This window comes from Henckelia pumila, chromosome 4, assembly GCF_033568475.1.
Source record: "Henckelia pumila isolate YLH828 chromosome 4, ASM3356847v2, whole genome shotgun sequence".
Lineage (NCBI taxonomy): Eukaryota > Viridiplantae > Streptophyta > Magnoliopsida > Lamiales > Gesneriaceae > Henckelia > Henckelia pumila.
In genome coordinates this window covers 227,942,270-227,970,002 of record NC_133123.1, presented here as the reverse complement: position 1 = coordinate 227,970,002, position 27,733 = coordinate 227,942,270, and the positions used below count along the sequence as shown (strand labels likewise).

General features: G+C 34.8%; 1 protein-coding gene across 2 annotated transcripts; it reads left to right on the top strand.

Moving 5' to 3' along the window:
* The first annotated feature begins 5,619 nt into the window (after window positions 1-5,619).
* Window positions 5,620-13,109, top strand: LOC140894789 (sulfate transporter 4.1, chloroplastic-like). Of its 2 annotated transcripts, XM_073303416.1 has the most exons (17): window positions 5,620-6,034; window positions 6,299-6,347; window positions 6,563-6,764; window positions 7,173-7,341; window positions 8,389-8,454; window positions 8,538-8,645; window positions 8,790-8,897; window positions 9,019-9,084; window positions 9,710-9,770; window positions 9,893-10,020; window positions 10,345-10,386; window positions 10,695-10,811; window positions 11,173-11,224; window positions 11,948-12,086; window positions 12,201-12,289; window positions 12,500-12,576; window positions 12,648-13,109. In XM_073303416.1, exons 1-17 carry the CDS (start codon window positions 5,738-5,740, stop codon window positions 12,972-12,974), a joined length of 2,097 nt encoding a protein of 698 aa, XP_073159517.1. In that variant the 5' UTR covers window positions 5,620-5,737; the 3' UTR covers window positions 12,975-13,109. The 2 variants fall into 2 exon arrangements, with proteins under 2 accessions (XP_073159517.1, XP_073159518.1); XM_073303417.1 differs by lacking the exon at window positions 8,389-8,454.
* The last annotated feature ends 14,624 nt before the right edge of the window (window positions 13,110-27,733 follow it).

The window sequence follows — 27,733 nt, the reverse complement described above, 5'->3', positions numbered from 1 at the left end:
TTATTTTAAGTATTTTAATTCAGTGCATATATGTATGGGCATATATGTACATATTTTATTTAGTAGTATAAAAAAAAAATTTTCCGCATATTTATTTATTAGAGAGTTAGGGTCGTTTCACGAGCAGTAGTGCTTGATTTTGGCACTAGTTGGCAGGATTCGTTGCCTCTTGTGGAGTTTTCGTACAACAACAGCTTCCAGACGAGTATAGGAATGGCACCATTTGAAGAGTTGTACGGAAAGAAGTGCAGATCTCCTCTGTACTGGGATGAGATGTCTGAGTCCCCTGACTTGGGACCAGATATGATTCGTGATATGGCTGAGCAAGTGAAGATTATTCGTTTGAGAATGAAGACTGCTCAGGACCGACAAGCGAATTATGCGAATATCCGTCGCAGACCTCTATCTTTCGATCAGGGAGACCGAGTATTCTTGAAGATTTCTCCGTTTAGAGGTACTGTTAGATTTGGGAAGAGAGGGAAGTTGTCACCGAGATTCATCGGTCCGTATGAGATTTTACAGAAGATAGGCGATCTAGCCTACAGATTAGCGCTTTCTCCTTCTTTATCTGGTATTCATGACGTATTTCACGTCTTGATGTTGAGGAAATATCATCCAGATCCTTCTCATGTTCTTCAACCTGACGAAGCTGAACTCGATAAACTCTGAGTTATTTTGAGAGACCGATTCAGATCCTTGACAGGAAGGAGAAACAGCTCAGAACCAAATCGATTCCTTTGGTGAAAGTTCAGTGGAGTCGTCACGGAGTCGAAGAAGCGACTTGGGAGACAGAATCTGATATAAGACAGAGATTTCCGGATTTGTTTATCTGACGTGAGTCCTTAATTCTGTTCTTGAATTCTTTATTCTTTCTTATGAGTTGATATCTTTGATTTCGAGGACGAAATCTATTCTTAGAGGAGGAGAATTGTAACGCCCCAAATTATCTTAATTGACTTTATTTGAGATAATCAGTGATTTCAGAATTCGAAAGCCGACTTTTTATTGATCAGGGTCTATTTTGCAATTTTTAGAAATTTCAGGAACTAAAACGCAAAGATCGATTTTGTTATAAGGTTGAGACTTTGACTAAGTCTTCACTTCATCCCTTCATCACCTCCAACCGTTCTCTCCTCCATTGAAGCGACAAAAGCTTCCCCAAGCTTTTGTGATTTCATTTTTAGCTCGATCCGTCCATTGGAATTCAATCACGAGTAGATATCTGCGATCACAACATCGAGTGCTCCATTTGGAAGTAAGTTTCTCTTATTTATAAGAGGTTTGAAATTTTGGATGTTGTTAGAATTGATTTAAATTCGGAGAGGATGTCCTTGAGGTAGCTGTGATAGTATATCTAAGACGGTTCGGAGAAATTTCGACGATCGGATTTGATATGATTTTTATTATGATTTTCGAAACTTAGATTTTTGAGATGTGTTGGGTTTGACTTGGAAATGATGTTAGATGATTGGTTTGAGTATTTGGAATTGATATTCCATTGTCTGCGATTTCGGTTTGATCAGTTTATAGCCGTTATGCCGTCAGTTTGAGTTTTGAGATATCGTTTCTATTGATTTGATTATACCAAGTTTGATGAGGTTTTGCTATCGATATTGATCGTATGACTTCTTCTGTTAGATTTATTCAAAGTCCTTGGAGTTGCGAGATTACAGCTTCGATCAGTTTGGAAGATTGAGACGGTATAATATCGACTTTCTTATTTATCAATCGAAGAAGTTTGATTCACTTTTGAATTGAGAATTGTTGTTTTACAGATTGAAGATTGTTAAACGACGATAAGGTATAAGACGACTTTGGAATGAAATATGACGATTAACTTGAATCCGGATTGATTCGAGTGTCCTAGAGGAAATCACATATTGCATGTTTATATGATTATTTGAACTTATGATGAAATTACTATTTGAGTGCATGAGATTTCATGTGCATTCATATTGAACCGATTGATTATTCATTTTGAATTAGACGATATGGAGATTATAGTTGAGTGGCCTTGGTAGGCGATTTACTACAAGTGTCGATTAACTCACTATAATGCCCTAGAGTCTAGAGAATTAAAATATACCTCGTCCACCTCGAAAGGGAAGTTCGGTGTGATTGTGGGATATTTTAGCCTCGGGATCCCAAACCGAAGAAAGAAAGAAATAAGAATTCCTTTTGATTATCTGAGTCTGTCAATCCAGAAGTTTTAAAGTCACGCATATCATTTTATTCCGCAGTAAATGAAATACTTGAAGTTTATGTGGAACTTGATTATATATCATGTTTTGATATATTACGTGATATTGTATGCTAGTCTCTTTTACTGAGAATATTATTCTTACCGGATTATCCGGCTGTTGTCTTTGTTTGTATGTGTACTTGGCAACAGGTGGAGCAGGACCGAGTCAGAGGCAGCATGACTAGATGGTTGAGATGATAGAGTGATGCTTGGATGTTAGGAGTCGTTTATGTATTCGAATTCCTTTTTGTATTGAATAAGTCCGAACTAGATGAATTTTTTTTATGCATGTTATATTTTGAGGATTGTATAACTCTAGACCTAATCCTTTGTATCTTGTTGAATGAGATTTTATGTTATTATTGCATGGTTTGAGTTGAGTTGGATTTGGAGAAGAAACACCAGAATTTTTCTGGTACAGAACATCTCGCTCGATCGGTTGAATTTTACCGATCGAGCGAGCACCCCTGTACCGAGACAGAGAACTGGACATTTTGTGTCTACTCGATCGGTAAGATTTTACCAATCGAGCGGGGGTCCTAAAATCTTGGGCAGAGACTTGGATTATTTTTGGCCGCTCGATCAGTAAGATCTTACCGATCGAGCGAGCACCCCTTTTAAAAAAAAAATTATTCTTTAATCCTTTTGTTTAATTGTATTGATCAATTGCATTACCCTAAGATTAGATGATTAGAATCGAGGCCTCACATATACGGAATCAAAGGACATAAAACAAAGAGTGTACGATAAAAACTTGAAATGGATACTTGATGATTTCAAACAAGAATAAGCCCAAACAAAGATTTCGATGGTTTCTTAGAATAATGCTTAGAGAATCAAAATTAACAAAAAAAGTTCAATAGAAACAAGACTCAATGATTTCCATCGAATTGAAACAAAGATGGATTAAAGAAACAAAAACCCACTTACCTTATTTTCGGATTTGTATGCAACAAAATTCAGTCAACTTGCAGAAGTATTTTTTTGGAATATTGAACCGTCGGATCGACCTCAAATTTGGTCCGCACGTTCATAAGGATGTAAGAAATATTATGAACGGTGAGATCGGCTTTGTAGATCATTTGATACCATTTCTGGTCGACGAACTGGAGTCGCTCCCTTCTCGCCTAGAATCTGCCACTTATTATTGCAAAGGTATTTTACGTAAATCTAACCGTTGGATTGGGTTGAAACTTGGACAGAACATGTATAACATATAAAGGTATATTGTGAACGGTGAAGATTGGATTTCTTAGTCATATGGGATGACAAAAAAAATCAGTACAATGGACTTTGAAAAGCTTCTTGGTTGTGATTTTTCACTCAACCTTTGGGAGTATTTATAGGCAACTTAGATCAGCTGAATGGTCATGGTTTAAGGCCATTACATCCCATTTTAATGTCATTATGAGCCATGAATTGGGTTGTTACAAACCTTGATCATGACTCTTCAATTTCTACATTAATTTTAGCCTATCAACTCCTTGTAATGTTACTAAAAAAAACTGAATCTTCACAAAAAGGGTATTATAATAACTATTTTTGATATATTTATGTGAACTTCCATATATACCCTTATTAACTACCATTAATCTAAATCTACCATTATTAAATACCAGTAATTTTATATATTATCAACCTAATAAAGCAAGAGAGTATTATAATAACTACTTTTTGTGAACTTCCATATATACTTTTATTAACTATCATTAATCCAAATCTACCATTATTAAATACCATTAATTTTATATATTATCAATTAATTCTCTCATAACTTGGTCCGATTTATTTTTTATTTTAAAATAAAAATCAAGTTTTTTTCAATCAATTTTTCATCTCACAAAATATGATATTTTAAAATACAAACAATATTTGCACACGTATTACGTGTGCAAAGACGCTAGTTTATATAAAATTTCACTACCCGTTCAACAGAATTAATTATTTTGATTAAAAAAAATGAAAACGCCTTATCTATACATACAATATAATAATGAATGAACGCCTTAAAATAACCACATTAATCAAATTAATGAATGAACAAAAATGTCCCTACTACTTATAACTACCATCTTTCAAATTTATTTTTCAATTTAAAAATATAAAAAAAAATGTTCATTATTTTTAGATATAATATAAACTACTTATTCGCGTGCTTTAATTACTAGTCATTCCTAATCAAGTAATGACTTTAGGCATCTTCGATATTTATCCTTCAAAAAAGAAAAACATTGATCGACTCAAGTTTATAAATCCCAAATTTCATGCCAAAAATAATCAAGAACATATTTAATTCATCGTATATATTAATCAATATAATAAAACTAAAAAATCTTCAACTCCACAATTTAATAGCTGGAGTATCAAAATTATATCTGCACAAGATCTCGTCAATTATGCCTCAGGCTTTATTTATATAAAAAAAAATCAAAAATATTTTTAAAATGAACCTAGACACCATATCATTCAAGATTCATCAACCTATCCTTGACAAAAACAAAGATATGCTGTCTACGTTTATACATAAATACCAATAATATTTAATCAATTTTTTTTTTTAATAAATGGAAATCAAGGTAATACCAAATGCAATCTCTTTTTGTCAAAATTTGCAAAAGATGTGATTTAAAAGATCTACAGAAACTGTGACAAAAGATGGTGGATCGAGTATCTAACTTTTAGTGAGAATATATATGATATTGAATATAATCATGGGAGGATTAATTTGTAACTTGTATGACTCAAACTACTCATAGTTTCTTGATTGTGTATGTAATGTGGCCGAATCAGTTCTCTGTATAAAAACAATGGTTAATAAAAAGATATTGAGAAATAATGAAGTAATGTTTAAGAGGGCTCCTAAAAATCATTCTTAACCTTTTCATCATAAAATTTCAAAATTTTATAAAGAAAAATATGAGAAATGGTTCTTAAAATTTATACCAAACAGTACCTGAATCAAAGTAATTACTTTTATATTATAATTGGATTTGGGTAGTTGAAGTTATATGCAAGTCAATAATCAACAATGCACAAATGGATTACAACCATATCTCAGCCTACACTGGTTGACATTTTGATTGGGCATTTACAAAGATATATATATATATATTAATAATTAGAAGAATTAACTGGTCTAAAATAAATCTGTTTTAGTACTGACTGTAACAAAAATTTGTTGCTCGTAGTTTTATTAAACCACATCAATGAGTTTTAGATTAACTCAACTGCCGTTCAAAAAATATCCTACACGATTTCATATATAATATCAGTATATTTTCTTTTCGTTAACAAAATTTTATAAAATTTCGAAATTTTATTAAAAGCGTGAAGATCTCTGAATCCCTGCCTATATATAAATAAATGACTAAGAATAATTATATTTACAACACACGCCTGAAGTTGTATTTTGCACGTTGTTTTGAATAGTAAATACTAGTACTCATCATTAACAAATAAAATTCGATTTCCTTTCATCATAATCGGCGGCTGGCTATGGCGGAGATAAGCTTCTCCTCCCCCAGCGCCGGCGACCTCGCCGCCGCTCGACAACCGGTGAAAATCATCCACCTGCAGCATCCTTCCAGCTCCCCCCGCGCCACCTTGTCATCTTTGGCAAATAATCATGGCTTTTTCTCCTCATGGCAAACCAAGATGAAGCGGATGACTTTGACGGATTGGATTCAGCTCTTCTTGCCCTGCTACCGTTGGATTAGCACCTACAAATGGCGTGAATATCTGCAGCCAGACCTCATGGCTGGCATCACTGTCGGAATCATGCTCGTTCCTCAGGTACTCGTCTACACTTGATTCATTGGTGGATCATTTTTCGTGTTTTTTTTTTACGTATGTTGTGTGGGACCCATCGACAAAGAGGGTCTGTCTTGATTGTCGTTATATTTTTATGTGTAAATATGAGAGTGGAGGCTAAGCTCACCAATCCGATGAATCGATGTTGCCTAGATTTTTTGTTTGTGAATTGGATTTTCAATATTTTATTTTGTTTGGGTTGTAATAACATCTGAACTTGGTTTTTTTTTTTATGTGTCAAACCAGTCCATGTCTTATGCAAAGCTAGCAGGGCTGCGACCCATTTATGGACTTTGTAAGCCTTATCCATTCTTCCCATTATATTATCTATATTTTTTCAGGTTGGTCTTTTCCAATTTTGTTCTGGGTATTCGAGACCGTTGGTGCAATGATATATATGCTGTTTTTGTTTGTCTTTTAACATATTAATGCCATCATTCTTGTTCTTATTAATTATTGATTCAGCATCCTGGTTAATACTATTTTCTTGTTTGTTTCTTTGTAATTCAGATTCTGGTTTTCTGCCTATATTCGTGTATACCATTTTTGGGTCATCTCGCCAGCTTGCTATCGGGCCTGTCGCCTTGACGTCCCTCTTGGTCTCTAACGTATTGGGGAACATAGTGGACTCATCGGAACAGTTGTACACGGATCTTGCTATACTTCTGGCACTTATGGTTGGTGTTTTGGAGTGTATTATGGGGCTTTTAAGGTGCTGTTTTACTAGCCTTGCATTTTCTTTTAAATCTTTGAAGCTACATCATTCTGTATAAACCTGTGGATCATGCATTTGAATGATTGCCTGTGTCCTCCGGCCTAATTTACTAGCATCAAAACAGCCCTGTGCAGCATTTTTGCTTCTCTTGTGCATTGGGGAAATGCCAACTGGGTAGTAAGGCAGATATAGATTTCCAATGTCTAATTGAATGAATAATGTCTGTATGTGACTATGGAACTTTGAAATAAATGATAACTTGACATCGTGTTCCCCTTTTATTTTTTTACAAATACTAATCATATACAAACTGCTTGTATAAGAAAAAAAAACTTATTTTCTTGCTTTAAATTTGCATACAGTTTCATGCAACTTGAATTCTTATATTTATGTTTTCTCAACTAGGCTTGGATGGCTAATTCGATTCATCAGCCATTCTGTGATTTCTGGTTTTACTACCGCTTCAGCCATTGTTATTGCCCTGTCTCAGGCAAAATATTTCCTGGGCTACAGTATTGAAAGAAGCAGCAAAATAATTCCATTGATTAAGAGCATAATTTATGGTGCCGACAAGGTACATTTTTGATCAAGAGCTATAGAACCGTCGAAAAATACTCTATTCTTTGCCTGTTTGTCCTTTGTGAAACTGTGATTGGTGTATTTATTTCTCCAATAAAATTTTATGCCTGCTTTCTTTCTGAAAGATAAATTTATTTCTCTTTCGTGTGACAATTTATGCCGGTCTTTAGAAATCAAATGATGCATATTGAATAAGATCTTCAGCTTCATCACTATGCACTCAAATCTTTTCATAAAATATTTTCCAAATGTAACAACATAGTAAAGAAATTCAAATATTATTTGCTCTCTATTTGAAACAGTTAGCTCGGAGTCATTCCCATTAGATCTGGCCAATGTAGTCCAACAAACCAGTGTTCCCTTACTCAGATGATTACCAAGGCCAAGGGTTTCTTGTATTATTATGTTTCATTTCTGTGATTTGCTGTTGGCCAATAGTTGGGAAGCTAGTTACTTCATAATACGTCTAGTCTACTAGTTGTATTGACTGAGAATTTAGAAGGTACCCCTGATAATTCATTTATGTAATTTGTGGGTAGTTTCTGAAGCATTTATCAACCTAATGTCAATGAGCGGAAAGGTATGCCTAGGCTCATAGTTTCATAAATTTTTTCTACAATCAGAAGAAGGCCCAAGTAAATTTTGCATGCCCTTTTTTCCCGTTTCCTTAGAGGGCATATTAGAATCCTTGTATAAAACCTCCAATGCTCTCGGATTAACAATTCAATGGAGTTGCCTTTAAATTTAAGTGGGAATAATACCTTTTGGGCATGATTATAAAAATCTACTCCAGAAAGAATTGACCCTGTTCCATTGTTAATGTTTGGCTGTGAATTCAAAACTATGAAAGTACTGCATTTGATTCTGAATCATCCTGTAGTTTGTGAATTGATGCAATATCATTCTTTTTCGAGTTTCAGTTCATGGACATGTCTTGCATTGATTTCCGTCACACTTTCATTTGTAAAGTAATTCCTCTGTTTTATTCTTACCACAGCTTCTTATTTTCTTTCTTTCTTTCTTTCTTTCTTTTTTTCTCTAGTTCTTGTGGCCACCTTTCGTCATGGGCTCTATTATATTAGCCATCATTTTAACCATGAAGCACTTGGTACAATTTCAGATTGCATTTGATCAAGTGTAACATTATGCTTTGTCCCATATGAATTTTCTTTACTTGGTCTTTGTCTACAGGGACAAACCAGGAAAAATTTGCGGTTTTTACGGGCAGCTGGTCCCCTCACAGCTGTTGTGCTGGGTACAGCCTTTGTGAAAGTATACCATCCATCTTCAATTTCATTGGTGAGGACTTCCATGAATTGGTGCATAGCCAAGATATGAACTGGGAAATATAATCCATATTTGTCATCAACTACCTTGCCTACTATTTTAAACTCAAGTTGAACTTTATGTAACACATGTATATACTTTTTTCTGGCGTTGTAGGTTGGTGAAATACCTCAAGGTCTGCCAAAGTTTTCTGTCCCGAAAGAATTTGGACATATAAAGTCTCTGATTCCAACAACAATTCTCATCACTGGCGTGGCGATTTTGGTAAGGGGTATTATCCTTGGGTGGATCTTTATGTATCTTCTTCTCCCAAAATTTTGCCTGTTTTGTAAGGCGCACAATCTTCTTGGGGTAAGAAAGTATTTATGCTTTTTATTTTTTGTAGGAATCTGTAGGGATTGCCAAGGCATTAGCAGCAAAGAATGGATATGATTTGGATTCTAATCAAGAGGTCTCTTTTGGTAGACCTTGATTTATTTATTTTTTCCTTTAACTGAAAACCTTGGAGCTTATTGTTTTGATTTTTTTTCCATAAAAATTTATATATGTACATATATTTCTTTTAACACCCCCCCAACACCACCACCCCCCCCCCCCCCCACCCCCAAAAAAAAAAAAAAAAAAAAAAAAGCTTCACCGCCTTTTACATGCCCCAATATAGTCATTACTTATTACTAAACTTTTCATTATCTCTTAAAAGTCCACAATTATAATTATACATTTTGTTTTCCCAAAACATTTCTAGAATGTATTTTCCAATTCTCTTCCCTCATGACACCTAAAATGAAAATGTCGTGGGAGTTTTCCTGCTTGATATCACTGCAATTTTTAGATTATCTAGCAAAGATAACTACTTGTAAGGTGTAATGTGATTAGTTTTGTCCTCCGAGAAAATATAATCATAAATGCATCGGTTCCAATGTCAGTATGAGTGCATGCACTTGGACAGACATGTTTTACATGCAACTGCTGTTTCAATTTAGAACTTTCAATTTGGTGCATTGTTTTTATCATTGGTAATACAATTTTGATCTAGGGAATAGAGTTGAATTCAACTTACAACTTGTTTCTGGCAGTTATTTGGTCTTGGTGTTGCAAATATTGTTGGTTCATTCTTTTCAGCATATCCTACCACTGGTGAGTTTCCAATTCTTGAACCAAATATTGTCTTTGAGCTATTTGATAATTTGTTGAGTGATATCAGATGCATGCCACTGTGTTGCAAATAATGTCAAGTTCTGAGTTTTCTTTCGTATTAGGCTCATTTTCGAGGTCGGCTGTGAATCATGAAAGTGGAGCAAAAACAGGCTTATCTGGGCTACTAATGGGAATCATCATGGGCTGTGCACTTCAGTTTCTGACACCATTATTTGAATCCATACCCCAGGTTTATATCTTGGCATTGTCTTTATTTACTGTTGACATTATCATTTAGGAAATTGTGTAAGCTGGTTTAGTGACTCTATTCTAGCAAAACAATATTTCATTATCACATAATTCGGGGTTTTAAACTGTCCTAGGCACTTCAATGTTTGAGGTAAATGGGTATATATTTGAAGGTTGTCCAGAACTAGGTCTCGCTACTAAGCCAAGTTCTGGATATCTAAGAGAACAGGGCAGCTATTGCTCAGCTGATTTTTGTGATTGCTTTCAACTTATTTTGTTGTCTTGTGACTGACAAATTTGTCCATTGCTCTGTCTCCTTTTGCAGTGTGCTCTGGCTGCAATCGTGATTTCTGCTGTTCTTGGATTGGTGAGTGTCACTGTTACTGGTTGCCATACGAAGTCAAAATCTACTTCTATAAGGTTGATGAAGGATATAGAGTGGAGCAATTACTTTATTTTTAGGCAAATAATTGAAATGTTTAATCCCTAAGATGAGAATTGTATGAATTTGATAACTCAGTTTGGTATCCAGCACAATCTCCACACACCCCCCACCGGCCCGACTCCAAGTTTTGAGTTATTGTGAATGCACTTTTGACACACTGTGAAATTGTGTGTTGCTTTTATCATTCAGCTGTAAAATTGCACATACAATGTCGCACTTCATGTTTTCAGGTGGATTACGGTGAGGCTATTTTCTTGTGGCGTGTAGATAAGAGAGACTTCCTTCTCTGGACCATTACTTGTATTGTGACCTTGTTCCTTGGGATAGAGATTGGCGTGCTTGCCGGTGTAAGCATAATTATCATATTTCAATATCTTCTTTGAAATAATTTGAAGTACGGAGAAAAAGTAAATTCCTGCGCTGTTATCATCGTGTGGAAGCTACTTTAGCATCAATGACATATTGTAATTGAGGCTCGGAACTTCTTCACTATAAGTAGCTAGTCAGTGTCCGTTGTGTCTATAATATATGTCCTACACCTTATTATCTTTTACTGAAGCTGTATGTCCTAACATTGTATTCAGTTAAACTACATGATAGGTATATTTGCATTCTCTTTACTTTAATTATGCCACTTTGGTATCTATTTTTCTTTTGACTCTGGATTAAGCACATCTGATTAATTGCCATGCCCCTCGTGATGCTCAGGTTGGTGTTTCACTTGCTTTCGTCATCCATGAATCTGCTAATCCACATATTGGTGAGTCTTGTCTTCATTGTTATTCATTGCTTGCTAGCTCGAAGTAAAACCAACGGAAGCAATCACCTCTACTTTGTAATATTGCTTGCTTTCTCTATACTTTTGATTCCTCGTGTAAATCTGCAACAATTTACTGTTATTATTTTAGTCTTCTACCCTTGCTTATGAGACTTTGGTAGCTTGGATTTGGTGCAGCAGCAGGAATCTTTTAAAGATACTATAAAACTCAACTCAGTTGTGAGAAAACACTATGAAATTAAAAATATTTTTAATGCTGAATTAATGTTTTAAATGCACGATACTTAAGTAGACCACCGATCTTAGTGCTAAACCAAGTAGGATACCAAGGGTCCTACTAGAAGATGATTAAAATACTAAAGCACCGAATGATGTGAAAAATAAAACCATTGATTGATTTTCACCCTTGTGTCATCCAATGCTTGACTCAAGTTTTACAAAAGATTATTGTCATGTTTCATTATCTTATCTAAGTATACTGATTTATTATCTTTGTATTACGCATCTTTCACCATCTTATCAATGAGCCAACAGGTCTAATAATCCTATTATAACTAAAATACTAGTGCTACTACAATTAAAATACTATGAGTAAAAGTAAAAACTAAGATATTAAACTTGTGCTGCTGTAAGTAAGTTTGTATTGCAATTTTGTTTGTGGTTAAGACCCCAGTTTGAATAATGAGATTGAAATGATTTTTGCAGCTATATTGGGCCGTCTACCTGGCACCACTGTCTATAGAAACACCCAACAGTACCCGGAAGCATATACTTACAATGGAATAGTGATTGTTCGCATAGATGCACCGATCTATTTTGCAAATATAAGTTACATCAAAGACAGGTGAGGATATATGTTCTATGAAGATGCATTGCATATTTTTTTCCTCTAATAACGTGACTTCACCTTCAGTTAGTTATTTTATAAATCTCAAGCCCCCAAGTTTCCTATCACCAGGCTGCGAGAGTATGAAATTGAAGGTGATGGATCTACAAGACGTGGACCCGAAGTTACAAGAGTTCATTTTGTAATTATAGAGATGGCACGTAAGTTTTTTTTATGGTGCTTTAAGTTTATGGTCTCTTCAATCTCTTGATAAATTTCATTTGTAGAATTGGATTTTGCCATATGAAAATTGCTCAAAGGTGTCTTGAGCTTAACAATCAACAGAAATTTGACGATGCAAAGAATTGAAAACATTTTAGGCCTCCAAATCGAGTCAATCTGTATTTTACACATCGGTCTTTTTGTTTCAGCCATAACTTATGTGGACTCTAGTGCTGTTCAGGCTTTAAAAGACTTGTATCAAGAGTACAACTCACGGGACATTCAGGTACATCTGATCAAGTCATTGTCATCTTTGCTCAGATTAAGTCAATTAATAACAGCTCGATTCAAATTCAGATCGCCATTTCCAATCCAAACCGAGAAGTTCTGCTGACGCTAACAAAAGCTGGAGTGGTCGATCTGATAGGGAAAGAATGGTATTTTGTTAGAGTACACGACGCAGTCCAAGTTTGTCTGCAACATGTACAGAGCTTTAATGAGTCATCCCCATCCCCTAGGACGCCAATGTCAATGCTGGAGGACAAACCGAGCCTTTTCCAAAGATTATTGAAATATAAACCAGAAGAATCATCTCCATCTCAACTGGAATCAGGAAACAGGCAAAGTCTCATCTCTAAAGATGATGACACTCATTCGGAGCCACTGTTATCAAAGAAGTCGTGATGAAAATAATTACACGACTGCCTACATTTTATATGGCTTGTAAAGTTTAAAAAGTTGAGGGATCATACTTGTGGCTTGAATCATTTGTTGATTGTAAATTTTATGTTCGATTCGATTTATCCAAGTGTTGCACAAGTGATTTTTTTTTTTAAAAAAAAACAATAAAATTGGTTTTGTGATTTCTCAAAGCAACGCATGTCATTGACACTGGATAAGACATGCATAGGTCAATACTTTTGTTTGTAATAAAAATGATTGGATTGAAAAAATTGTGTGTTCTGCATTAAAGTTCATGAAAGCCCTGCGTAAAATAAATATCCCATGAATAATTTTCCTGGTATATTTCATGTGAAGCAAATGAATTGAAAACATATGTGGTTGCTGGCCTATTTGCTTTAGAGAACTGAATCTTTTGTATTTTACATTAATTTTTAATCTAAAAAGGAAATTAAAGGGTTTATGTGCATATGATGTAGCATGAATATTAGTATTAGTTTGAACCGAATTTAATTTTCTCGATTTATATTTCATATCCAGTTTTTCAGTAATAAAAGGCATTTTACTTAATATTGTGTTTGCATTGCTTTGAGTTTCTTGATAACCTGATAAATGGGGGAAATATAAGAGAATAACTTTGGTTAAATTTCATTTTTGAAAAATAACCTTTTGAGTGTATTCATATCAGTGTTCTAAAAAACTCGTTTAAGTCTCGCTTAATCTCACTTAAGTTTGAAGTTTCTTCAAAACGTTTCGCTTCGGCCAAAAGCGGTAAAAATCGGTCAGACATAGGTTGACCATTTAAAGTGTCATTAAATATGCTTAAATGTGACTTTTTTAAAAACCAAAATTGATTAATAAAACGAAAATATATCATAAAGTAGAGATTATACTAGTGAGTGATTGTTAGCAATGTTAAAAATGTACAATATTTTATGATTAAGTGTAGTGATTATGTGAGAAATTAGACCAATTAATTTAGTTTATGTTTGATGACACGAGATATGAAATGAGTGATGATATAAATTGAATTAGAATCTTACAAATAATTAATACATAACATTCAAACTTATTATATTTATTGATTATTTACTCCGTTAATTGTTTGATATGACTAAATTATAGTTTAAATTGAAAACGCTTTTTTATGCTTAAGCATACGCTTAAAATCGTAGTAATCGCGCTTAAGCTTAAAAAGCTTAAAACGTGGCTTCCACGCTTCAACACGCTTTTTAGAACCTTGATTCATATACATAATGCTCTAAAAAGCGGTAGGCGAGCGATCACTGCCTAGAGCCTAGACACTTAGACGGCCGTCTAAATGGTTTTTTTTCTTTTTAGCTTAAATATTTAATTATTCTAATCCGATACATCTTGATATGTTTTCAGTAATTATTTTTTTATTGAATTAACTTGTCTAAGTGGTTTTTTTAGTCTAAATATCTAATTATTCTTGTTCATCTTAATATTTCTCCAATAATTCCTGTTTAACGAATTCAAACTCGAATTATATGACATATTTCTCATCTTTTATCGGATACAAATTGATGGACAAATATGTCAAATAATTATTTTAAAAAATTTAAAATAAAAATATTATATTTTAATATAGGCGATGGCCTAGGCGGATTTCGAGGAGTCTAGGCAACGATTAGACGATATAGACGACCAATTAATGTAATAAATATCAAAAGCTTCAACTGTCTGAAAATCGGGGCCGTGGACAATTGTCTTGGGCCTTTTAGAACAATGTATACATATGAGAGGATCATTTAAAAAAAAAAAAAACCAAGTTTAAAAATAAACTTTCAAGTTCAAATTTACGAATTTTGTAAGGGATATATTACCAAATCAGAACCTAATTAAAGTTTGGGTTTTGAGGAATATAATATAAATGAATTAAAATTAAGCGGTGTTTGGGCCCAGCCCATTAAGATATCTCGTGTCCTTTTCTTCTTCCTCACTTCGGCCCCTCACCCTCGAATTCTTCTTCTCGGCTGCTGCAGACTGCCGGGGCTGGAATGGGGTCACATTCTTCAAGAAAGATTGAATCTTTATCATTTTTTTAGTTATTTCTTGTCTTTTTCAAGAGTTTTGAGGTGAGTTTGAGTTGAAATATAGATATATGCATGGGTAGCTCGTTGTTTGCTAAATCTTTGAGGCTGAGTTTTATTAAATTTTCTGCATTTTTATTTTCAGCTATTTACAGGACTTTTGTTCTTGAAGATTATACATGGCCGTTTGTAAATGCTTGGAGAAGATCATCCTCGACAATCACTCGGGAAACTCTACCGAGGTGCCTGCCATTTTACCTATAATTCTCAAAAGTATGGACATAGTAATAATAGTGTGCATAAATAGGCATTTCATGCGATTGCAATTAATTATATATAGAATACTGCTCTGCTATGCTCTGCTCTGATCGAGTGAGGGGGAGTGGATCGAAGGCATAACATACTGGACTTAAAATAGATCGTTTTGTTATCATCAGCTTCGCCAGGTCGTTTTCGGCCAGAATATAATTGCTTCTTAAGTTGGCATATCATGTTCACTCAATGTCTTAGCTCCGTTTCGTCCTATGTTTCTAGTCCGTCGTAGATTCGTTTTAACTTCGTGAACTTGATGAACTACTACTTATATTAATTAATACTGTTACGGTTGTCCCTTGAGTTCTGGGGAAGAAATAAAAAAGATGTGATTCTTAAGTGTAACGTGTTGCATTTCCTTGTTGATGATTGTGTTTTTTCACAGGCACCATTCGCATGCATTATATATATATATACTACTTAATGAAACTAACAAAAACCGTCGTCTGTCTTGTAGCCTGCTTGCAGGGATTTCTTTCGTTAAGTAAATGATAAGCAGGCGATTTCGACTGTCATAATATGATATTATGAAATCCAGTATGAGGATCGGAGTAGGCTCCCTTTCAGTATTTAGAATATTTCCTTCTGTTAAAAGCTGGCTGAACATATTAAAGCTTGCCCTCATTAATGTTTCATCCGGCAATATGTGTCGAGCAGAATGACTGACATTACAATCCAAAAGGAGTAGTGTAACCATGCCAGAAAGTGAATTCACTACATGTTCTAATTAATTCTGAACAAAACATCTAGTACGTGCTATTCTAAAAACATGCATATTGTTATATTATGAACCCTCAACGCGCGTAACTGATCAGTTGGCATGCATAAATTTAATTATGATTCTATAATCAACTGCTGAAGAAACCTTGTTGATCGAGGAACAGATCGAACTTATGATACAAGAATGAAGAATCCAATAGCATACTTTTGCAATCAGTACTCGGAATTAATTATATAATATATACTACAAGCTCTTTGAACATAACTTAATTTTTAGTTTCTTCAACGTACAGTTGGGAAATCTTGATTATATTGGATGCATGAATGGTATATATATATATATATCCCTTTCATTTATATTCATTTGCTAGCTGTTATAAATATTGCATTAATTTTCATGACTTTATATATTAATGAGATATCGGATTACTTAGTCGTCATTTTGTTAATGAATAAAAAGGGAAAGTTGGAATTTTCTGATGATGTCTTGAATGTTTGATTGTACGTAATTTTAGATGCATGATAATTGAGCCATGCATTTTTTGTCTGTGTAATTAATTTGTGCATGCTTAGCTTGATTGTGGTAAATTAATCTAGCTAGTATTGTTTGTTATTTCAGAAAAAAGAGATCAGTACGTATATATTATATTATGAGCTAGCTAATTAATTATTTGCCTTAATTAGCTAGGTAGGTACGGTGCATGTTTAATTATATATCATTAATTCACATGCATATATAGCTGGAATTTAATTAATTGTCCATGCATGAATATTTTTTGGTCCATGATCGATCCCTAGGTTATTATGTGTGAGCAAATAATATTGTGGAAGAATGAGCACGGCAAAGAGTTTGTTTATTCCACTATAGAGGTAATTCATGATTTAATTACATTACATTACTCATTTAAATCGATCGATGTGCTAGCTAGCTAGCTGATGGAGGTTTGACCATGCACGCGTGTCTTTGTTTGGTTTGGGTCAGGGTGTATTATTGTGCTGTTGCCATGGAACGTGTGAGTGTAAGTCCGAGCCCGAGACATCCATCCACCTTGGCCGCCACACAACCTCTGGAAGGAGAACGGCCACGGTCCAGTACTACTTCTGAAATCCATGAGGTGGAGTCTTCGGAAGAAGAAGAAGAAGAAGAACGACCCCCGTTCCACTGCATCCAGATCGTCTTCCCCTGTTTGCCGCTTCGAGATGAAGGTGCTGCAGCACCACAGTCGTCGACTCCCTCGCATGAATTGTTTCCCCATAATGCTACTAGGTAAATTAAATCATTTCTGGTTTTGGCAACTTTGTCAATATATATCTCTCCAACACAATTTTGACACAAAAATATTCTTTGTTTTTTTAACAGACGTCTGAAATTATTTCTGGTGATGTTGATGGCAGTGATATGGAGTATGCTATTCGACGACACACTTTTCTAGAAAGGACGTTGGGTTTCATAACATGTGGGTGATACCTTGCATGTTGGTGGCACCATTGGTTGTTTGCTGCCCGACCCTTGTACAAAACAAGTATTGCTTAGGTCGTAAGGGGAGAATGATAGTTATGGGCTTGAATGCGTTCATGAGTGGTGTTATTGCAACTGGATCTATTTTTTTGCCTGGTCATTTGGATGGGAAGTTAGGACTTTCGATGACGATATTAAGTCAGATAGCCGCCATCCTTGCACGTGTTACGTTTGGAGAGTATACGGTTTGGTGACATGATCAGTTCCATCTTTCTCACTAGGGTACACCCAAAAGTTCACTACAGACTTGCTGTAATTGGCATTGGAGTTGGTTGCAATATCTTTAGGTTTGGCGGGAGATTTGTTATAAAAGAGATGGAACGGGTAGAAGACCAAGAAAATGGGAGTAGATTGGTAACCAATATGAGAAGCAATTTAGAGCAGCTCAAAAATGTTCTAATGGAGCAAGGATTGGATATAGAGGATGTGGAGAATCTCCCTCCGGTGGTGGACATGAATGGCAAACTCACCGAATTGGAAAAGAAGTTTGGTTTACAAACACTAAATGCTTCACAGCAGTTGTGACAACTTGTCTTTTCCTTAGATTAATCTTTTTCGACTTAATCCTAAAATCACACGGAGGAAATCTAGACAGGATGATGTATAAACTAACCTTAAATCTTTTATTATTTATTAAAGTTTAACATAGTAGAGTAACTAATGATGTATTTGTTTATTTTTTAAACTACCTCAATTATCCTTATCATACTAAATTACATTAACCCCACTTCTCCACATTTTCTTCAAGTTCAACTGCTAACTTGGTAGCGCTTAATCGTGTCACGCTCAAATTACCCGACTCAATCAGATAAACAAATAATGCAGTAATGTGAGTAGGGATCGTTCCCACGAGGAAAGTGAAATTTAAGTGTGTTCTTAAAAATACTGGAAATAAATAAAAGGAGGGTTTTTGGATTTTACTAACTACTATGCAAAAATTAAAATAAGAAAGATAAATAAATTAACGAGACTTGGTATCGGTCGACTACACCCTTGAAATTATTCATTCGATCATCGATTCCTTAAAAATAATTAATTCACATTGAATATTCATAATTGGAAATTTAATTCCTGTTTCACCTTAATTTTAGTTAACTAGACACCGGCGTTCTAAGTTAACCCTTACAGCATAAATTAACCCAATACCAGCGATTAGATTTAAATCCACGGTAACATTCAAATAAGTGAAACTGATGAATCTAAACAACATATGCACCAGCGGATGTATTTAGCCTAGTCAATTGTTGTTCCTACGATTTAACAAATTCAACAGCAGAAAATATTAAACGCAGTTACTTCACAAATTAGATGATTCAAACAATTACGGATTTGAATTCTAATTTAGCGGTAGATTGTACGAAAGAATTATCAGGCGATCAATCTAATAATCAAACACACAAGCATGAAATAAATCAGAACAACTCTTGATACTCGATAAAAATCAAATGTTGAAAATCAAAATCTCAAAAAGTGAATAACATCAAGGGTTTCGTCTTCCTTAACCAAGTACAAAAACTAGAAAGATAAAAATCTAAGAACAGAGAAGATAGAACCTAGCCGCCAGATATTTTCTTGCGTGTTCAGCCATCCAGAAGGTTGATAATCCTCTCAAAAAAATGAGATCAAAACCCTTAAATATGACTAGAGTCCTAAAGAAATAAGTTTCCTAACTTAAAAGGATTTTTCGGAAAAGTCGGTGCGCTCGATCCTGTGAGTTGGTAGGATCGAGCGCCAAGAAAATAGTGAACCTACTGCCTGCGTCTCTCATGGGCGTGCTCGATTGCACGAGTTGGTAGGATCGAGTGCGCAAAAATATCCAACTTACTGTTTGCAAATTCTTTTTCGCGCTCGATCCTGTGAGTTGGTAGGATCGAGCACGACTTTTTTCCAACGAGCAGCGATTTTAAAAAATTTATATTTAGAAATCTAGCCATCGGATTGAGCTGAAATTTGGACAGATATTTCAAAACATCTTGAAATTTATTCTGAACGGTAAAGATCTGATTTAGACTTCTCTAAAAATAAATATGATTTTTTGATCATTGCTGCTTCGTAATTCTTCTCTTATCTCGGCTCTTTCTTCCATCTTCAGTTCCATTTCTTCTCTTTTCCTATATCAAATCACATACAATGATTAGAAACTATAAAATGAATTTAATCAATCAAAATGCACCTAATCATCATAATTTAATCCAAGTAAACATAAGAAAATATCGACATATGACAACTATTAATCCACATTCCTTATTTTCCTCCCAAAGTCCAAACATATTCATTCATCTTTCCTTTTGTTTTTTTCGAAACGTTTCTTATTTTTCGGATCAGGTGAAATCTCTTTTTCAACCCAACACAAAAATTATACTCAATTTTTTTTAATTTCTGAATTATAAGAAAATTTCTCTAAGCTATATATATATATATATGCTCCTACTTTTAATAAAAGTTTTCCATAAAATAGAAAGGAAAATTATGCATGTGTATAAACATAATCGGTGTGATAATATCTAATTGGGTTTATTTCATGATATTTTATTTGTTTTTGTTTTTATAAACATATATATTCATTCATTCAACATGGAAAAATCATAGATCAAAACTTAAAAACAAAAGAAAAAAGTCCTTAAAATCCTGGGAATTATTAATGAAAAACCCATGAGTTTGCAGGTTTTGTTTAGTGCTCACCAAATAGTTATCATTATAAGAATTTAAAAAATTTAATTTTATGGAAATCATCGAGGGAAGGGGGAAGCGAGAACTCCGTTATATAGTAAGTTTTTCTTCGATCAGATACATTCTATTTTTCGGATGTTGCTAAAATCGATTGAGTTTTGAGTATGTTGTTTTTGACATAGTTTTGATCGTTTATTCTCAGTTGGTTTTGAAATAGAGAGACGTTCGGAATTTTTATGAATTTTGGAAGCATTTTCAAAAATTTGGAGTTTGAGATTTGTTGGGTTTGCAGTATTTTTATTATATTAGCATTGTTATGAGTTAGTATCGTCGTTATACTGCTGTCTATATTTCCGGTTCGATCAGTTATAGCCGTTATGCCGCCGGTTTGTGTTTGGGATTTCGAACCATTTTGAGTTGTTGAACTTTGGCTATTGAGTTTGATCGTCGTTGTTGATCATCTTTTGTCTCCATACAGATTCGTTTGGAGTTTGTCGAGCCAGAGTTAGCAGCAGTTTATCGTCGAAGAGTTGGACGAAGAACGATAAAGAGATTACCTTGAGCCAATGTTGTTGTTAGGTTGTATAGTTTCTGATATAACCTTTTTATTGTAGCTTATCCAGAGTTGAAGCTATTGCATCGAAAGATAAAAGCAGTCATCTTTAGCGGGATAGTATATTCAAGACAGTTGGTTCTTGAGTTTTCCCTTAAAATCATATACTTGCATCAATACTTGTTCTAGCATGTGGAACTTGTATTTTGTTGTTGATTGAATGTTTGTTATATGACTTAATGTTTTATGTTTTCTTATGCATTCATCTTGAGTCAACCCTTTGATTTCAGGGGCAGAACGACCCTTTTTAATTAGACGTTTTGGGGGCTATGTTGTGAGTGGCCTGGGTTGTAGAAGTTCACCTAGTGTCAGCATACTCCTCATAGTCGCACCAAAGTCTAGGGGATTGGGATGCGTGATACCACCTCGATTGGAAGAGTCAGTGAGTCGTTACGTGATCTCATCCTCGGGATCCCAAGAGCATAGCAGCAATCCCTTGTTTATCAGAATTGATATCCCAATTTTGAAGACATGCATATCTTTCGTTTTGATTTGATTATGTTGTCTTGAGATCATGTTGTTGATATATTACTTTTATTACTTGTTATGTTTCTTTTACTGGGAATATCTTTCTCACCGAATTATTCGGCTGTTGCTTTGTTTTTTATGTGTACTTGGCAACATGTGGGGCAGGATCGAGTCAGCGAAGACCCGGTTAGCATCAAGATTGAGAGATAGAAGTGAGACTCGGTCTAGAATCCGAATTCAGCATGTCGTTTATGTTTTGAAGCGTGTTTAAAACTCTAACTTGGATTGAAGGCTGTCATTGCATGTGATTCGAACTTGTTATGTTGTGTATTCGGATTGTAATAGCTAGAACCGATGCATGTTCTATACTTTTGAGCAGTTGAAAGACTCTAGAACATCATGTATCATTGGAGAAATTGCGATTGTAATGCATGTTTGTGATTTGAATGTATTGGGTGTGAGTTTTATCAAGATTTCTGCTGTCATTTTAGCTCTGTTATGTCACCGCTCGATCGGTAAGATTTATCCGATCGAGCAATGACATTTGTGCCAAGTTTCTGTTTTGAAATTAAGTGGCCCGCTCGATCGGTTGAATCTTACCGATCGAGCGGATCTGGTGTTCTTCGGGCAGTAACTTTTGCTTTTGTTGCTCGCTCGATCGGTTAGATCTTACCGATCAAGCGAGGCCTTTTCGAAAAAAAAATTTCTTTATTACTTTTAGTCTTGGATCTTGTATGCTAAAATATTGTTTAATCCCGAGATTAGATGTTTAGAATCGAGGTCTCACAACATCACTACAAGAATTTTTGGGATTTAGCCACGGTCAAAACCGTGGGCTAAACAATTTAGCAACAGTTTATGAAACCATGGCTAAATCCGTTGTGGCTAGATTTAGCCAGGGTTTTGGTTTAAATTGTGGCTAACTTAGCCACGGTTTACAAAACCGTGGCTATTTGTTAAACCATGGCTAACATAGACATGGTTTTGGGTTAAACCGTGACTAAATTTAGCAACATTTTATCATAAAATCGTTGCTAATTGCCCCTATTTTATATAATATGAATTTCTGCCATATATAATTTTCAATTAATTAATGTTTTCGCAAACTATAATGTATAAAAAATACAATATACAATTTTTTAATATAATAAATGGCATAAAACTGGAAAAAATATTATTTAATATACAGTTTTGAGTTTTACAATATATCTAATACTAAATCCATTGACAATAGAAAATGTTGTTGTCCTAATAAACATAAAATCCATTAATACAATTCATTTACACCATAGCCTTCTTTAATCCATTTCTTCAAATCAACTACCAATTAACGAACCCAATTTAGTGCAAAGTAAAAATAAACAATTAGCAAGATAATGCATTTTTTAGTCAAAAGATCCAACATCATTATTACCAAAATAAACTTTCAACACCATCAACAGTTCTACATTTACAATGTCATTTACAAACATATACCTAAAGAAAGATAAGATGCAACATTTAAAGATTATTTCATTCAATAGTGGAAGACAAACATGTTCATGCAATTTCTCAAATCCACTGATTTTGCTAGGTTTATTTCATCTTAACCAAGTACAATTGTATTTATATTTTTTTGCTTAATGTCACGCCCCGAGATGGAGACATGTCACCGACGCTGTTTCAAATTCACACAAATTATAAAACAACCAGCCTCGTAGTACAGTATATATCAATCCAGTCTTTTCTCAAAAATAAATTCCAAAATAAAGTCTTTACAACTCAAAAATCCAAAAGTCATAAAAACTAACAAAAATAGCGGAATCGTTTAATAAACTTTAATAACGAAATATTCAATGTATCAATTTCAAAAAATAACGAAATTAAATCTTAAAGCTCTTCTATCACACCATCTCCAAGACATATCTTGCTCTCGATTCTCTAACTCATCATCTTCATCATCTGGAAGGGGAAAAGTAAGGGGTGAATGTTTTGAGAAACACTCAGCAAGTGGGGACCGATCGATCATAACAAAATATATACAGATATATATTTATTTCAAAAACTCATAGCATAATTTGAAGTATATCTCAACAAAGCATAACATGAACATCATCATAACATAATTGACATGACATGACATAACATAACATAACATAACTTTGTCCAGACACTGAAATTTATCTCATTAATTATGGTTAACTGATTATTCCCCCATATGTAATTCCTCTAGGTGGTGAGGTCATGAAACAATTATTATTACCCACTGCATCAGGGTCATAACATAACATGGTTCGAAAATTCCCTTTCCACTCTTAATTCAAGTCATCACAGTTTCAAAACATATTTTCATCAAGGATAATAGTTACATAACAAAGTTCCAAATATTATCATAAACGATCGAAATTTTAATGCATGCATAATATTTTAAAACAAAACCCCACTTACCAAAATTATTTGTGCGAGTATCAACAACTAACGGACGAAGCTTGAAACGAAAACTTTGGAAACAAAAATCCAAAAATTCAGCCTACTGAATTTTCAAAAGTCACACAGCCTTCTTGAATAGAATCCTTAAGAGTTTTTCTTCCCTAACTCTTCGACCTAACCTTCGCAACTATGAAAACAAAAGATAATTTGTGAGCTTAATTGCTAGTCTCCATTTTCCGAAATCAAATAAGAGAAAGAGAAAAAATTTTGTATTTACCCACTAGCCTCTCTCCACGAGAACAAGAAGGAAAAACTGGGCAAATCTCTTAAGACTTTTCTTCTCAATTCCTAGGCCACTTGCTCAAAAAATCTGAATAAATAGTTGGCTAACTTCTGACTCCAACCAGCAGCTTTCTTTTCGAAAATAAAGAGGAGGAAACATAAATAATATAAGGGCTGAAGGGCGGTTGTACAATTTAAATAGAGACTCAATTCTGCCTTGAATTCGAGTAGCAAGAAAGGAAAATTTGCAGCTTTTTATTCCTTGATTTAATTGCCAAATATATGCTGATTTTATAACCAAGATTTTGGCCATCAGACTTTGGGAAAAAGGCAAGAATATAATTTTCATGCTTGAGAGATCCTTCCATGATGGTGTATACTTGGAGTTCAAGTTCCGGGTTTAACACCTAATATATTATTTTATCTTAAACATGTTGTATTTCAACAATCAGAGCATGTACATAATCTGGAAACTACAAGGGTAAACATATAATTTCATGTAAACAAGGATTTAATATTTGTGACGTAGAGACCTGGCCTTCTAAGAACACACTGTACATGGACAAACATTGCACATAGCACACACATGATTTTACATCTTACGAATAGTTTACCTCATAAAACTCGTTGTTTGATGCTCGAAATCCAACAATCCAAATGAACCACACGAAGATTCAACCTGAATCAAGTTTCCAAATTGAAAAATGTCGTGGATAAAAATTTACGTGAGACAGTTTCCGAAAAGTTACCTACTCATGGCTGAACCTCATTGTCATCATACTCATCGTGGTCTCTACCCATGAGCGCATCCATGTGGAATGATGAAGTACGTCTCTGTGATGATATTCCAGGCATGGAAACCCTCTCCCTTGGTTTGCCTCTACTCGCCGGCGAGCCCCTCCCATCCATTGTGAGGACCTGTCGGTATGTGATGCGGCGGCCCGAGAACCTTGCGATGATCCGTGACCGTGAGAAGAATGGTTGCCGCCTGATGATGCATGACCATTAAAGAGGCAAAACGATTCCTCCAACGAGGACATACGTGCCCTCAATGCCTCGCACTCTTGGGTTGCTTCAAGTGCCCTTTGCGTAGCTGTTTGTGCCCTCTCGTCTGCTGCATTGGCCCTTTGTGCCTGTGCCTCCTCACGTAAAGCTTCTAAACAATGCCCTGCACTGGCAGATCCTCCGATGTGGAGCAATGACCACGAGATACATCGTAGAAGCTACTGTCGACAAGCCGAACAACTTACCCTTTCTCGTGCCACCGGTGATGGACATAAAATGTGCATTAAGTTCCTCGGGTGTAGGTTCATCATGGACAGTGCCATCCTCCAACGGAGTCGTGGCCTCTTTTAGAAAATGCTACCATTAATTATGATTTGTTACTGGTCTTAATTTTCATATATGTACTGCTTCAGTAAAATTTCTGGATTATTATTTGTTCGATAGTTAAATGAAGCAATTTGGAGCGCTCGTCCACAAATGAGCCATCAACTTTCCTAATGCATGTGCAAAAATACCTCCCATGCAGTCGGGTCTTTCTTCGTTTGCTTATGCTGCAATATGGTATGACCTTAGATGAATACAATTACCATCTTTACCAGTTATGTTCGAGACCTTAAAAATATATTATGAAATATCATGTTAGATTGGGACACAAAATGGGTAGATACTAATTAGGATAAAACTATGTTGTGGACCCTACTTAGTCCACAACATAGTTTTATAACCACGGTTTTCTAAACCGTGGCGGTTTACAAAACTTAGCCACGGTTTTAAAATCATGGCTAACTATAGCCATGACGGATTTAGCCACAGTTTTTCTAAATTTGACCGTGGCTAAATTCCGAAAATTCTTGTAGTGTTTATGCTCCAAATTTGAACATAAAGGGTTGATAAGTATAAGATATTTTCAACAATCTCATGCTTTCACAATGTTTGATATGATTTTAACATTACGGATTAATTTTGTTTATTAACATGAAATGCCCAAAATATCCGCACTATATGTATATAATTACTTAACCTAAATATAATAAAGAAACAAATAAATAAATATAAAAAATAATAAATAAATAAGTTTTTTTAAAAAAAATTGATAATAGATTACTGTTCAATAAAACTATAAATAATTCTAATAAATTATTGTTAAATATATTGATTATAATATTAACAATAATTTTGAAAATAAATTGATAATAATAAGGACAAGAATAATATCATCGGTAACAACAATAATAGGAATTGTTAGGAATCCGTCATCTTCACCTCGACTTGGCCATCCTTGTTCTTGCTCTGTAATATGTACAAAAACAGAAACACAAAGAAAACCAACAGCATAGCAGTAGCAATAAAAGAGGAAAAAGAAACAGAACAAGAACAAGAACGATATATGCTCGAAACACTCGGGGCTCAGACGCTATGCTCTTTGATTCTCCAGCAACCCACAACAAATACCACAAAGGTTCTCCCACGCCCAACACTCTCAGCTCACTGACTCTACACATAGTAGAGAAACCCAACCCAGCAAGAAAGAGAGAGGAACATACTGAGAACACAAAGCAGAGAGAGAGAGAGAGGAAGAGGACACTCAGACACGGACGAAGACGCACAACAAGCAGCCTTCTCTGATACTCTCCCTATCTCAAAGTCTCTCGCACTCTCTCTTTTGCAATCGGCAGTTCCCTTTCTCACACAGCAGAAATCAAAGAACGCACACTCATATTAGGGCAAGGAAGGGGATTTAAATAAAGGAACAAGTACATGGGCTGAGAAATAAAATAAGTTGGGCCAAAGCCCAACAAATCTCCATCTTTTGGCCCAACGTCGGTTCACTGGTTTTGGAGAGTCACCTACTGTTGGAAAACGGTGTTCAGATCAATCAGAATTGATATCCGGTGCAGCGGAAGTTTTAAAATTTTATATGGAACGATTCCATATCATAAGTATCAAAACTTTACGATTAAATTGTGCGTGTAAAAATTAAATAACAATTAAATTTTTACCTTGAATCTCGAAACGAGATTATGGACACCAACAGATAACTCTGCTCTTGTTGTATATCCCAGGAACTGATGGACGAACAATTCTTCAATCAGGTCCACGAACAGAATTCGAATCCCTCTGATAGATTGCACTAGAAAATCTATCAGAAGTTTCTACGAAGAGAATTAACGAATTTGATCCGTTAAACCAGACTGCAAATTCGAAATTCACAGACTGGATTTCAGAGAGAAAAACACAGAGAAGGGGGCGGCCACTCTAGGTCTCAAAACCCTAGTGTTCGAAAATTATGAGACTTGTGTCTAATTTCTGCACTGCAATAACTTATTTATAATGTGGGCTGCTAACAGCTTAGGGCCCATTAGTCATAAGTTAAAGCCTAACAAGCAAAGCCTGCATATTCAGAAATTAATATAAAATTCATCGTGACTCAGATTGATAAACCAATTTCACCAATGTGCACAGAAACCATTTCTGCATCTTTTAAAGTCAAGATAAATTTTCTGAATCCGAATTCAGTGATTTCCAAAAATGCCCATCCCTATGTCATTTTAGGAAATCTTATTCTTCTACTCTGATATAATAAGTCCTACTTCTTTGTTCATTAAATTTAACTCTTTAAATTTAACTATCTCAACGGGAATTAGAAATCCATTACTTGTGTGACCCTCAATGGTTCAGGGATACAGCTAGCCGTGGGCTCACAACTCCT

Excerpts from the sequence above, each read along its gene's own strand:
- LOC140894789 (XM_073303416.1), top strand. The coding sequence starts at position 5,738 with ATGGCGGAGATAAGCTTCTCCTCCCCCAGCGCCGGCGACCTCGCCGCC. Across the intron at positions 10,021-10,344 it reads TATTTGAATCCATACCCCAG|TGTGCTCTGGCTGCAATCGT; the intron begins GTTTATATCTTG and ends CTCCTTTTGCAG. Across the intron at positions 10,812-11,172 it reads AGATTGGCGTGCTTGCCGGT|GTTGGTGTTTCACTTGCTTT; the intron begins GTAAGCATAATT and ends CGTGATGCTCAG.